Below are 14,517 nucleotides of genomic sequence, written 5' to 3'. Positions count from 1 at the left end.
TTTTAAGTTGCTTCTTTATTTATTTATCTTTATATTAATTCCCTTATTTGTTTACTCTTCTGTTTGATTTTCTTTTATTTATTCATGTATTTCTTTTTGCATTTATTTTTTAATGTTTTTTTATATTTATTATTAAATGTGCTCATTTTCAGGTACTAGTACTTCACTCACAGGTCTTGAGTATACTGTATGTACTTAGTTCCTTTTTCCGCTCTAGCTAAAACGGATGCGGTGCACCTTCTTGTGAATGTGAAATCATGTGAAACTCTGTCAGTAGACTACTGTTTTAATATGATTTCATCACATTACTAGAACAGCTTTCCTGCACATATACACATATATTTATCAGTAATACCTAGATGCAGAAAATAAAGCAGAATAAAGAATTAGACTGTTTTCATGTCACACATATTTTATTTAAAAGTCATGAGGCACTATAGGAACAAATGATAAACTGAAATTCAGCGTTTTCCAGTAAACAGTTACAGCTGAACTATGCACTAAAATGTCCTCGTCTTGTTGCCGTCCACATGCAACAACCACACAACAACTCGATTAAAGGTGCATTGTGTAGGATTTGGCGGCAGATTGCAACCAACTGAAACTTCTCCCGTGTCCTCAGCGTGTAGGAGAACTACGTAGGCTAACGCAAAAAATGTGAATGTCCCTCTCTAGAGCCAGTGTTTGGTTTGTCCGTTCTGGGCTACTGTAGAAACATGGCGGCCGGCTCCGTGGAGAGGACCCGCTCCCTATGTAGATATAAACGGCTCATTCTAAGGTAACAAAAACACGACTCTTATTTTCAGGGTTATTCTACACTAAAGAAAACATACTTATTAATATTATATTCCCTTTCTGACAATAGATCCCCCAAAATGTTTCACACTGTTCCTTTAAGTGAAGTGTTTTTATTACAGTCATAAACAAACAGTATTGTATTGTTGGCTTGTTTTAGGAATCTGACTGTATTTTTGGCTGAAACAGGATGACAGGTTACAGAAACCCAAACAAGCGACTGTTCAGATATTGGAATTTTTTTTGTATTTACATTTCTTTTACATGTTTCAGCCACAAGCAAGAAACCAGGTAGTCAGGGAGTTCAAGGTTTTATGTGATAAGGGTTATAAAAAAATCCATGAGAATATAAAGCTTTTTTTAAACCATTTCCCAGTAAAAACTCTGAGTCCAGTCTTCCATCAGCCATAGGGACATCGTGAGGTCGGACCCGCCGTCCTGCTCTCTCAGCTGGACTGTCCACACACCTGCCGGTGGTATTTCCTCAGCATCTCCAGCTGAGCGGAGCGCACCAGGATGTGAGGCCGAATAGACGCCAGCTTTTGACAGGCTTCCTCTGGAGTCACGCAGTGTAACTGTGAGCAGAAAAACACAATGTCAAAATCAACACGGTTGCTCCTCAGTGATTGACTGAGACGGAGGACAAACGTCCTCATTCTCTGTAAAAATGCACTGTGACATTAAAATAAATGAGGGTCTTCCAACCTTTCTTCCAACCCTCCACTGTGGATTTGTTCCCCCCCCTACAGTAACATACTGACCCGAATGAGATACGCAGCCACCACTGTGGCGCTGCGGCAGCGTCCGGCCTTGCAGTGGACGTACACGCTGTTTCCCTTCTCTCGGTGCTGCAGGGCGAAGTCCACCCCTCGATGCAGGTTCTCCAGGGTCGGGACGCCGGTGATGTCAACCGTGCTCAACCTCAGCTGCTCCACTCCTACAGCCCGCCACTCCTGCCGCCAGCACCAAACACAACAAATTAAACCAGTCAGTCATAAATCAGTGGGACTTCTGAGTGGAAACACAAGTGAAGTGAACTCACCTCGGATGAGTTGCAGAAATATTTGGTCTCATATTCCTCATTCAAGGTGATAACGCCTCGAACATTTTCTGTTTCTACCAGCTGCAACACAACAACAACAACAACAACAACCATCAGTTTAAATACGAACTTAAATACAATATAAAGCAACCTGTTAATCATTCCATATTTATTCCAGCACTCTTTGCACTCTGCACCGTTGCACTATTCTAGTCAGTTTGTTTGTTGTCCTTGTTAGGTCTACTTCATACAGAGCAATGAAATACCAAAGTCAAATTCCTTGTATGCTTGGCCAACAAAGCAGATTCTGATACATACAAATTAAGGTTGCAACTGACGATTAGTTTCATCAATTAATAATTCAAACTTTATTTCAGACACACAGGAGGGTCCATAGCAATAAAAGAAAAGGAAAACAAAAACTTACAAGACAAGACCACAGCAATTCATCATTCAATTCATATGTAGGCTATCTTGCCAGTATTATAAGCTGATTCATTTCTTTATTAATCATTTTGTCAAAGAAAATGGCAGAAAATAGTGTAAAATGTATTCAAATTGTTTGCTTTACTCAGCATCAAATCAGCTTCCCAAATGACTAAAAAGATGAATTGATTTTTAACATAGTTTTTTTTTTTTTTTTTTTAGATGTATTACCTACTCGTTGCTGCTCCAAATATCTCTTATGTCATCACTCTGATCTACTATCTCATATTACCGCATAATATCTCATTATTGTGATTTTTAAATTATTCCTAACTTTTTTTTTACCCGGTCAAAATGAGTGATTATCTGATGGTTCTTCACATCAGCATTAAAGGTCCCACATTGTGCTCATTTTCAGGTTCATACTTGTATTTTATGTTTCTACTAGAACATGTTTTCATGCTGTAATGTTAAATAAAAAACTTTATTTTCCTCATACTGTCTGCCTGAATATACCTGTATTCACTCTCTGTCTGAAACGCTCCGTTTTAGTGCATTTCAATGGAATGCAACAGAATTGCGTTGCTAGGCAACAGCTTGGATCCATGTTTACTTCCTGTCAGCTGATGTTATTTACATACACTGCTACAGGAAATAAACTGTGACACTTTTAGTATGTTTACGTTTAAAACCGTGAAATGGTCTAAATATTGTATATTTGTGACATCACAAATGGACAGAAATCCAAACGGCTTGTTTCAAAAGCTCAGTTTCTGAATAAAGGGCTGTGTGTATTTCTCCGTATATTGAGCGTTTTGATACTTTCACAGTATTTATTTAGCACTTAAACCTGCTTTATAATATAAAAGATGTGAAAATCTCACTTTTCACAATATGGGACCTTTAATGCAGCAGTAATATGAATCCAGAAACATCATAAATAATAATAAAACACTGACAGGGAACACTTTACTGTACAATAATTACTTTTAAACTTGAAGTACATTTAGCTGATACATACTTCTACTTCAGTAAGCTTTTGAATGCAGTGACTTTACCTGTAGTGGAGTACTTTCAGTGTGGTATTAGTACTTTCACAGTGTGGTATTAGTACTTTCAGTGTGGTATTAGTACTTTCACTGCAGTAGAGGACCTGAATACTTCCTCCACCAGCTGATAAACAGACAGATAGCCCAGTAGAGGCTGACCTCTGACCCCTGACCTCTGACCTGTTTGGTGATGGACCTGAAGGGCAGCGCTCCGAGGATCACCGTCTGGTCAACTCGGTCAAACCAGCGTCTGTTCGTCATCTTCTCCATGACGACATTATAGACTAACGTCGGGTAGAACAGCAGCCGAGCTAAAGCTCCCGACATCACGACACTAACGTTTAATACACTATATACAAACTGAGCTGGTAAAGAGAGACAGCTCTTCATTAACACACAGCTCTGAGTCTGATAACCTGTCCACCTGGCAGCGTGTCTTCCTCTTCTTCTTCTACGGCAGAATAACAACAGGACTTCCGGAGCGAATCCTTCACAATAAAATCCTGTGACCTCCACAAAATCTAAAGCCACAAACAATGTAATAAAAAAACACAACCACCGATTCTTTGTGATAGTTTAATGGTCAATCAGTTTGTTGCAAGCTGTATTTAATTATTTTATTTTATTACATTATATTTTTATTATATAAATATATTTTATTTTATTATTTATATATTTTATATTCTATTATATATCTATTTTATTTTATATATATATATATATATATATATTATAATTTATTATATACATATCTATTTTATTATATATATATATATTTTTATATTATATTATATATATATATATTTTTTTATTATATATATATTTTTATATATTTATATATTTTATTGGTCTCATATCTTTGGAGACATACAGTACAAGCAAATATTTACATTACATTATATTTGCAAATTTTTTGTGGTAAACTATTCTTATGAGATAACATATACATTTGAATCTTTTATTTGACAATATAAGCTTGAGTCTAGTATATATAGTATATATATATATATATACTATATATATTACTATATATATATATATATATATTGGTAGAATTTAAAAAAACATTATTTTTAAATTATTCTAACATTTTAAACCAAACTATTGTTATTTTACTGCTTATTTGCACCAACAAACCAAAGCAAATTCCTAATGTATACCTCATACACCTGGTAATAAACAAGATATATATATTTATGTATATTTATTAAAAGGAACATTGTGAAGCTTAAAAAAATATACTCAGTCTGTGCTTTTCAAGTGAAAATGCATTTATTATATTTTGACAAGCTTATTCAAATCAGCCATGATAGTGTACTAAAACCATGTGATTTAACTATATTTAAACTGTGATGCAGCACCAAAATATGACACGCTTAAAGGGGACATATCATTTTATCTAATTTCCAGGTTCATACTTGTATTTTGGGTTTCTACTAGAACATGTTTACACATTTTTCTCATCCTGTCTGTGTGAATATACCTGTATTCACCATAGTAAGGGGAGCCAAATCTGAATGTTTTGTTGAATCACATGTTTTCTAATATAGGAAGCCCACAAAAAAACTGACTGGGTTGTGTGATGTCACAGTTTGTGGGTTGGTAGGAACTCCAGATACCCAGATGTATGAACACAAGCACTGAAAAGGTGTTTTTTTTTATGATATGTCCCCTTTAATAACTAACAGCCTGTTTAAACTAACGTCTTTGTCAAACAGAAGTTACTCTGAAGAGAACAGCGGATGGAAATATGTACAAAAATACATACAAACATGTATCAAAACAGATTTGGAGGTGAACAGTGTGAGTGTGTGTGTAAAATGACACAATGAATGCGCTGTAATATATTTACTAAAAAAAGTGCAAAGTATTCAGAATACATTTGTCCTGTAATCACGGATTGCATAACATCAGAAATCTTACATTTCTTTCGTTTCTTTTTAAAAAAACAAAAACAAATGTGCAGTACAAAATGCCGACAACGTTTATTACATCTCAATAACTGGCTAAATTTATGAATGAGAGCCAAAGTAGTGTTAGTTTAACTTATGATACAATCGTGTTTCTTCCTGTTACAGACAGTGATAGACCACTGAGCTCCTTGTTCATCACTGACTTTAACACTTGATATATATTACCTTCATTTACATATAAAAGCAGTGAAAGGCAGTGATGCTGTTTTTGGGGAGATCAGAACTTCATCCAAAGGACGGCTAAGGGAGAGGTCAAAGGTTGGTGGTGGTGGAGTTCAGGATGTCGTGCTGGATCTTGGCGTTAGTGGCCTTGGACAGGTCTCGCTGTGGAGACAGAGAAGCAGACGTTGAGGTTTAATCCTTGAACGTTAACGTGACGACACAATAGAGAGACGACACTGAAGCAAACTTGTCATCAACAGCCGCTTTACATTTTCTAATCATTATGAAGTGATGCACTGTGAAGGCTGTTAGTGTGAATTAGAGAGAAGACAGACTGACTAATACAGTTTTAAACACTGACTTATGAGATGTGCTCTTCATTGCAGAAATCCTCGCTTTCGTTTAAATGCTGACTGTGCATGTTAAAGTGAAAGCAGCATGCTAAGTTGCTCTTTAAGGGTAAATTTCTCTTTAATTAGAAGCATGCAACTATTACTGCATAAAAAGGGATTAGTCAGAATTACACAGTTTCAGGACTCAAACAGACCTTGATTGAACAGAATCAGTGTTGACCAAGTCCCTCTAAAATATAAATTACACCATTAGCATTTCATCCTCTACAATACACAGAAATGTGTTATTGCACAGGAATGAGGAAAAAAGAAGCAGAGAAAAAGTGATTAGAGACAAAAGTGTAAATTACCACAAACTCTGAATACGTGCTGGCAACAGAGGCTATGCTGAAGTTACGCTGTTGACCAGCGGGGGTCAGCAACGCACCGCTCAGAGGGCTCCCCTTCAGCTGGGCCTCGTTCTCCTTGTTACAGCCCTGCAGCAGTCGAGGGTTTGGAGGTTTACCGCCACCTGGCGTCCTCGCTGCTGAACCCTGCAGGACACACAGCAGACGAGTGTTTAACATCACAATACATAAATCGTTTTTTAGAATAAAATGGAAAGTCTCGTTGTGAAATCTGTCGAGGTGACGTGTTGCCTTAAGACAACGGTGGAATAGTGGAATACATCCATGGTGGAAACGGCAGAGTTTGTTGTGTTGGAGTACAGAAAGCGTAGCTTAGTGTTAACTAAAATATTTTCAATGTCATGGCTGAATATTTAGATGAGTTCCACAATGTGGACGAGGTCTTTCACAAGACTTCTCCTTGAGCGGGACTTGGACATGATAACAAACAGACCTGATCAAGAAAAAGGTAAGAAATGTCCTATTTCTCTGTAGGGTCCTTTCCATAATGTCAGACACTTCAAATAACAATCTGAGCCTGTCAGTGGCAAAAACAAGAACCTTCAGTGGACGTAACTTTATATTAATGCTGCACAGTTGCCCTCGCAGTTCATTTAGCGGCTGCCGGTTACAGCGTTCTCCCTCAATTAAAAAAGTTATTGTCCCCATTAGTCACTTAGACACAAAAACATGGGAATGAGGGTCCGGGTTGAAAAATACAGACGTAATATTCAGCCTCTCAAATATGTAGATTTTCTTCTTTTCTCTGTTTTATAACATATAAAAAAACTGAATATCTTTGAGTTTTAGACTGACAAAACAAGACATTTCACCTTTGACATTGAGAAACAGGGATGGAACTTTTTCACTTTTTTTCTGACATATTACAGACTAAATAATTAATCAAGAAAATAATCGGCAGACTAATCAATAATGAAAATAATTGTTAGTTGCAGCCCTCCATAGTCGTTTCTACTTCTTCCATCTTGAAAATAGAGTTGGGTCAATTTCTGGTTTTGCCGCTCCGGTCCGATGAACGAGCTTACACCGGTTTGATCACATGCAATCCGGCTGAATTGGCATTTGTCATTATGACACGTTCCGGCGCATTAAAACGTAGCCTTCATCAGCAACCAGTGCCGACGCCCTCACAGCGCTAAATTCAGCTTGTATTTTTATTTTTAGTTTGTTTTGTTTTTGTTAGCCCCGAAGTTAGGAACAACAACGACCCAGGCTCACCTAAGATGAGCTGACCTTTAAGGTGGACCAGATATTCTCATTGTAGTTTTGATGGAGCGGCCGCAGCTGCCGAGTCAAGTAAGATACACCGGTCCAGTGATTGGCTTAAAATCAAACCGGTTGATTTTTTTTTTTTACACCGGCCCCACCCCTACTTCAAAAAGAAACCGACCTTGTTTGCTGAGAGAGGTGGGCGGGGCCCAGGAGAGCGGCAGACCGTCCCACCGAAGACGGAGCGACCGGTGCTGTTAGAGGTGGCGCTAGAGAGGCTGGAAGTGGCGTTAAACTGAAGAGAGAGGCAGAGGGAGCGGGTTAGTGCTGACAGAACTCGACAAGTAAAGACACTGGATTTGTATTAAAGCAGGAATTTATAGCAGAACAGTAAAAGTGAACCGGGTTTCCCACCTTCCGTGATTTATTTGGGGTATGAGTGCCGAGGAGTCTGCGTTTGGTCGGGGTTCGTACCGCCGTTCCGTACAGCATATCCTCCTCCGTCTGTTTGCTCTTCTTCAGTTGCTGTTAAGAGTTTGTAAAGAGAAGTAGAGTCACTCAACACGTTTCCCAGCAAACATACAGGCTATAATATAACCAAGCAGCTGGTTTACCCTCTCTTGTTTCTCCTTCTCTTTCTCTATTCGGTGCAGCTCCCACTGATCCTCCACATACTGAAGAAACATCTGGCCGTTTACTAGAAACTCACGATCCTGTTCACTTTCCCACACGTCGATCTGGACTTTTAGTTTCTTTTCCAGCTAAAAAGACAAACACATATGTGACGTTTAGTTATTGTAAAATGCTATAAAATTGTTATTATATTTTCAGTTTAGATAACAAAAGACTGCCTTCATGTCTTACCTTCGGCAGGCTCTTATGCAGGTCAGACCTCTGTTTCTCCTCTTTCAGAAGGTTTCCTCCTCTGTTAGTGAAACGCGTCGGATCTGTGGCTTTTTTCTGTGAGAAAGATGAAAGAGACAGACCTTAATAAAAAACAGTTCTTTAGCATGCAGCAGTGTAACCACATAAGACAAATACATTCAGGGGTGTAATGATATAGTCAGAGGTTTTAAATGACAAATGCCGTTGTTATTTTTCTCTCTGTAAGTGAGTCAAGTTTTAATGATTTCCTTTTTGTGATTTGTACACTGGGATATTTTATAAAGGCTTACAGTTAGATAGGTTTCAATAAGAAAGGGACAATGTACAGCGAGCCGGACATTGTTGTGAAATAAACCCCGACGCGAAGCAATGCAAGATGTTACCTAAAAAAGAAAGCCAGCCAGACTCTGTTGACAAAAACACTACAGATTCAATTCAGTTCCCCGTCGGAAAATATTCTAAATATAGCGTACACTTAACTGACAGAGAGACATACAACTATTCACACTCACATTCACACCTACGGGACATTTAGAGTCAACAATGAACCTAACATGCATGTCTTTGGACTGTGGGAGGAAGACGGAGAACCCGGAGAAACCCCACACTAACACGGGGAGAACATTTAACTTGATTTTTTAACTTATTCCAGGTGCAATTTTAAAATACTTCTTAATCGTGAAATTGCAGCTGATCATTTTCTGTAACTTCTAATCAGCACATCTTCAGGAGGATTGAAAGATGTGTTGCTACTCCAGTTTTAGTTCATAACAAGTGTTAGTTTCCTTGCCCTGTCAGAGCGTACTCACCTCCAGCTGGAGGAAGAGTCTCCAGCTTTCTTCCCACTGGTGAACGCCGTCAAAAAGCTCTTTGTGATCCTCATAATGCTGCTTCAAGCGCTGGATCTCAGCGTCATGCAGACTCAACAGCTCTTCAGTAAAGTCCACTAAAAATGAAACCAGTTAAAAGTCTTAGCACTTTTATAAACTCCATTATTGTTCAGATCAAGACAACGTTAAACAAGAGAAGAACCCACCGCTAAAATACGGAGAGAAATCCTGCCGCTGGTCGGTGCTGAAGAAGCACTTCTCCCAAAACACGGCGATCTCGGAGCGGATGGCGTCGGTGACGTTGTGGATGTTTAACATTTTGAGCTCCTCCAGACGTTGAACTTCTGCGTGTAACTGAGGAAGAAAGATAAAGTAAAAACACAACCACAGTACGGACAGTCAAAGCTGAACATGAACAACAGAAATAAAAACAGATGAACTAGGAAGTCAATCTTCTCACCGCTTCCAGGTTCCTCTTCCTGGATGAGACCATGTGTTCGTTGAAGGCCTCTCTCTCCTCCTGAGGAACTGTCAGTCGGTCCCACAACCGCTGGATCTTCTCTCTGTGAGCCTCACACATCGCCTCGTTCTCCGCCTTACGTTCCTCCAGCTGCAGGATCAACACAACACCGAGTAGCAGCAGCGGTTAACAACTCAGTGCTGTAATCGCTTATTATACATATTTGACTGGACTATATATAAAACATCAGCCAACAACACAATCAGTCAACTTTCAACACCTGATTATTATTTGTGGGGAAAACAATTTTGCTTCAAAAATGAACCAAACGCAGTGTTATGAAACCATCTTACCTGACAAACGAGCAGTTTGAGAGACGTGATATTGTCTCTTGAAAGGCAAAAAGAGTCCTCGTCCTCACAGACCACGTCCTTCTCAAAGCTGGTCTCGGGGATCTGGTCCAGCTCTCCCATGTACAAGATGATCTGCCTTTTGAGGTCCATGAACTCAGCATACCGCCTCGTCTGAAACCACGAGAGGAGCGGAGCACCATTTGGTCAAGAACAGAATCAGATTAGAATGTCTTTATGACAAACGTTTCTGTGTTGTTGCTCTGTGATCCTTTGTCGTGACTTGCTATTTGTTGTTGTATGCCCGATATGTATTTTGTTATATTAAAACCAGTTACAGTCTCACAAAATATATCGTGATAGTTTATCTACACTTTCTTACACCCCTAAATATTATCATTTAGAAGAGGAAGGTACACGTGACAAACACTCTTCCTTTAACATGAATTCTCAAGACTTTGACAAGACTTTTAATTAAAATATCACTTGTCAGGTAATATAAATTATTTCTAGTAAGTGAGAGAATCAACCTCCTCTCACTATTTTCAACCAGGGGTTGAGGGTTTGAATTGTATCAATGTGTAGGAGCACAAACATTAAATAAATTGCCAAAACGAGGCTTTCATCTGACACACTGAAGACCATTTTGCAGCAAAAGCACAAACATTTTCCAGATATATTTTGTGCCCATCTTCCACCACCTCCACCTACAGTATAACCTGCAGCCCTAAAAGAAACACGGCTTTTCTATTCATGCAGTCAAAATAGACGCAGATGTAATAAAACGAGCTCCCACCTTCTCTGCGTTCTGGTTGGTGATGTGCTGGCTGAAGCTCTCCAGCTGTTCCGGCGTGGGGACGGAGTCTGGAGCGATGCCATAGGGCATGGAGCACAGGATGTCGCACAGGTCCTGGTCCTGGTCTAGCAGAACCTTCAGCTGCTGCATCCGCAGGGTCTTCTCCTTCATCAGAGCCTCCACCTGTGTGCGGATGTTCTTCTCCTGCTGGAGCATGGTGATACCGGTCTCCTCCTGAACATACAGAGGGAGGATAACAAATGCACTTTACAAAATGTTTCTCAAGTCTGTTTATCATCAAGCAACTAAGAACTTGCATACAGTGTTAGCTACTTCACTCTACTGGTTTGGTAACAGAAGAGTGTGTTGTGTTTTTAACACTGCAGATGTTCCAGCTGTTGTTACCTCAAACCCGGTCAGCTGAAGCTCCAGGTAGAGTTTCTCCATTTCCGTCCTGCAGGTCTGAATGCTGCTTATGAGCCTCTTTTTCAGAGAATCCTCTTCTTTGATCATCATGTCTAGTAAACTCTGGAGGATAAAGAGAATAACATAAATCAGCATTATGCAGATGGATGTGTGTAGATAATAAAATAGTATCATCAGTAACAGATCATTTTGATGGTCATTTTGGCCAATATGTATACAGATATTTTTGATTTCTTTCCAATCCCACCATATCTCTAGTTTTGACTTTACATATTTTACAGTAATACTGGTCCTTGGTACAGACACAGGTGTCTAAAAATGCTGCTTTATTAGTGCCTGTCCTAGTTTATTAATACACACTAGCGCTGCCTGTAAACCCTCCAGGAGATAAGAGCACAAAGTACCTCAACTCAACTTTGGAAAACATGAAATGTTAATTGCTGTATAACATTTTTAAATCTTTTTTCCAAGAAGTTTTCCCTGCACCAGTTTGTATACTGAAAGCTTCTTTGTTGTCACACCGTTGCCTCAAGTGAATTTTTTTTTTGTAAATATCAAAAGGGGGAACTCGTGTTCAGAAAGTTGGATATCAGCGTTCTTCATCTAGCTTGTAAATGCAACAGTAATAATTTAAATAGAAATATCCTGCTGTGGCTGTAATAATGAAAAGACAACTTATGCTTATGCTTGTAGTTAAGTTAACTGATGAATCATCCACACACATCACACCTGTGTGATAAATGAGCCATTCATGTGATATTAGTCCTGACGCTGTATGAATCACATGAATGCCCGTAAGTTGGAGGATACATGAAGCAAAACAAAATAAAACACCTGTCACTGTTGTGGACATTTCTAAGATACGTTTCACATAAATCAAGAGTGAAAATTTGAGCCTGATAAAAACATTTTATCTCATCATAGATACTCTGGTTATCAATGTATGTGACAACTGATCAGAAGGAAGAAACTGCAGTACCAAAATGAGATGTTTGAGGTCATCTAGAAACTTGCCATTATAAGTATATTTATAGACTGTAAAATCAGTGCATATCTTGGTCCCAATTTTTCTTTATCAGAATATCAGTATCAGCCTAAATAAATCAAGTATCATTCAGGATCTAGTCAATATTAATAGTCTGAATTTTTGCACATTACACTTGTCAATGTTTTGCACAAACCTGTGCAGCTCTTTCATCTTAAAACAGATATATTATGAATACGTTTTACAGTATTCTTTCATATTTTAATGTATTCTTTTTTCAATCTATATCTATCAGAATCAGGTTTATTTAAAAATAAAAATAAAATAAAAATCATGTGTCTATATACAAGTCAAGTGTTCGGGAGTTGTAAACAATATAAATAGTGCAAAGCAACAATTACTGGATGGATATACGTGGACTAGAGGATTATGTACAGCATGTAGGATTTATATTTACAGTGATAACTGTAAAACAGATCTGTGTGAAGTCCTGGGGGCTTGTGATAACTGTTCTGGGAATAGTTTAAGTTAACCAGGGGTTAAAATGGGAAAGAGTGGAAGCAAGATCCCCGCTAAGGGACCTGCTTCTCAGGTGGAAAATGTTCATGAAGGCTGGACCTGTCTCTGTGTGGGAGTGTGAGGCGATGTGTATGTGTGTATATATATATATATGTACATATTAAATGTAAGATATCATTTATTTTTGTATTATGGCACCGGTGTTATGTTTTGTTATGTTTGCTATGCTATGTTTGGAAAAGCTCAGCATAACATAGCTTCTATTCTAGCTTTTATTTTTAGCTAGTTTTTATTTTCTAATCTTTAACATTTGTATAACTGTTTTAATTATGTCTTAATGTTCTTTTGCACTTTGTCACAATGTTCTTGAATGTTTGTGTAAAGCACTTTGAACTGCCCTGTTGCTGAAATGTGCTATTCAAATAAAGCTGCCTTGCCTTACAGTGACAGGTATGTACATATTATATAACATGTACATAAAGTGACAGATGTACCTTGCAATACTTTATTTTCCCCTCACCAAAACATCAAGGCAAATTCCTTGTATGAGTTACAACCCAAAATGAAAAGCTGTGTTGACTACAGACCAGATAGATGTCTAGATGATGTAGTTTCACTCCTGATTGCTGCTGTTGTTTCTGTAAAGCCCCCCCACCCTCCTCTATAGAAACCGGTTTATAATCTCACAGATACAGTTGCAGACCTGAGAGAGCAGCAGGTTTAGGTATCATTACATGCTGATTGATGTCCCATGTGGATCTCGATGTCTCACCTTAATGTGGTTCTTGACAACATTGGTCCTCTGCAGTCTCTGGTCCTCAGGGATCCCTATCTCCTCCCAGATGTCCTTCAGGTGGCACAGAGCTTTATTCAGGCAGGACACAGCCTCTGCTGCCAGCACCTCACTACAGGGACATCAATAAATCAGTCTGATGGCACTGATAGAGACATTTAAACTAAAGAAAACACAGAAGTCACTCATCTGATCGAGCTAACAGACGTTGGCGTTAGCTAAGCTACTTGCTATCTCGTTTAGCGAGTATATAACGTTATTTTACGTTTGACAAACTCACTTTATAGCGAAAATAAGTTTTAAACTTACCTCTTTCTCATCGTTAAATCCCAGTGTGTTGTGATTATATTAAAACAGTTTGATAATAACCTAAAGTTAGTCCCAGAGAGGATCCTCTCTGCTCTGCTGATCTCAGTCAGTCCGGCCGTTTGTTGTACCACAGTTCAAAATACGCGTCCAGTGACGTTCTGCTCTCTGATTGGCTCGTTCTGCGGCGTTCTGCTCTCTGATTGGCTCGTTCGTTCTGCGGGGAGCGCTTGTTGTTTTAAACCAATGGTGGCCGCCGGCGGCTTCGACTGTTTAATCATTGAGAGGAATGAACCGCCCATCGGTGAATGAGCTCATGAATGAAAACAAACGCACTAGTTTCATGGAGGGTGTGGTTGATGTTCAGCAGCAGTTTGACACTTCATGTAACAATCTGGTAACAATGATGCTGTTGTTAATATTAGACTGAAGAAGTATTCAGATACTTTACTGAAGGAAAACTACTAACACCACACTGGGGAAATACTCCACTACAAGTAAAGAAAGTACTGCATTGAAAACATTTAGTAAAAGTATGTAAATAGTATGACAAAGTATAAAAAGTAAAAGTACTCATTCTGCAGAAAAAAGTACAGTCAGTGTTTTACTATACTATGATATATGATGTTTTTGGAGTATCATGCAATTTAAATACTCAAGTCAAGTACAAGTACCTCAAAATTGTACTTTAAGTGCAGTACTTGATGTTTAGCAGCAGTTTGACACTTTATGTAACAATGGTGCTGTTGTT

General features: G+C 38.6%; 2 protein-coding genes across 4 annotated transcripts; both read right to left on the bottom strand.

Moving 5' to 3' along the window:
- Positions 1-897: 897 nt before the first annotated feature.
- Positions 898-3,764, bottom strand: ptpmt1 (protein tyrosine phosphatase mitochondrial 1). Its single transcript, XM_037789121.1, has 4 exons — positions 3,493-3,764; positions 1,838-1,918; positions 1,557-1,748; positions 898-1,370 (listed from the first exon to the last, which is right to left on the bottom strand). Exons 1-4 carry the CDS (start codon positions 3,700-3,702, stop codon positions 1,242-1,244), a joined length of 612 nt encoding a protein of 203 aa, XP_037645049.1. The 5' UTR covers positions 3,703-3,764; the 3' UTR covers positions 898-1,241.
- A 1,137-nt stretch (positions 3,765-4,901) lies between these two features.
- prc1b (protein regulator of cytokinesis 1b) lies at positions 4,902-13,927 on the bottom strand. Of its 3 annotated transcripts, XM_037794393.1 has the most exons (15): positions 13,770-13,927; positions 13,440-13,572; positions 11,143-11,265; positions 10,738-10,971; positions 9,945-10,115; positions 9,592-9,741; positions 9,338-9,485; positions 9,111-9,247; positions 8,281-8,376; positions 8,031-8,177; positions 7,831-7,941; positions 7,598-7,711; positions 6,151-6,333; positions 5,995-6,029; positions 4,902-5,609 (listed from the first exon to the last, which is right to left on the bottom strand). In XM_037794393.1, the coding sequence occupies exons 1-15, from the start codon at positions 13,778-13,780 to the stop codon at positions 5,561-5,563; spliced, it is 1,842 nt and encodes a 613-aa protein (XP_037650321.1). In that variant the 5' UTR covers positions 13,781-13,927; the 3' UTR covers positions 4,902-5,560. The 3 variants fall into 3 exon arrangements, with proteins under 3 accessions (XP_037650321.1, XP_037650304.1, XP_037650311.1); XM_037794376.1 differs by lacking the exon at positions 5,995-6,029; XM_037794383.1 differs by lacking the exon at positions 5,995-6,029 and having other exon boundaries at positions 6,228-6,333.
- Between the last annotated feature and the right edge of the window lie 590 nt (positions 13,928-14,517).

The sequence above is a fragment of the Sebastes umbrosus genome, chromosome 2, assembly GCF_015220745.1.
Source record: "Sebastes umbrosus isolate fSebUmb1 chromosome 2, fSebUmb1.pri, whole genome shotgun sequence".
NCBI classification, from domain to species: Eukaryota; Metazoa; Chordata; class Actinopteri; order Perciformes; family Sebastidae; genus Sebastes; species Sebastes umbrosus.
Note: the sequence above shows the minus strand (reverse complement) of the source record. Positions and strands in the feature narration are given on the sequence as shown.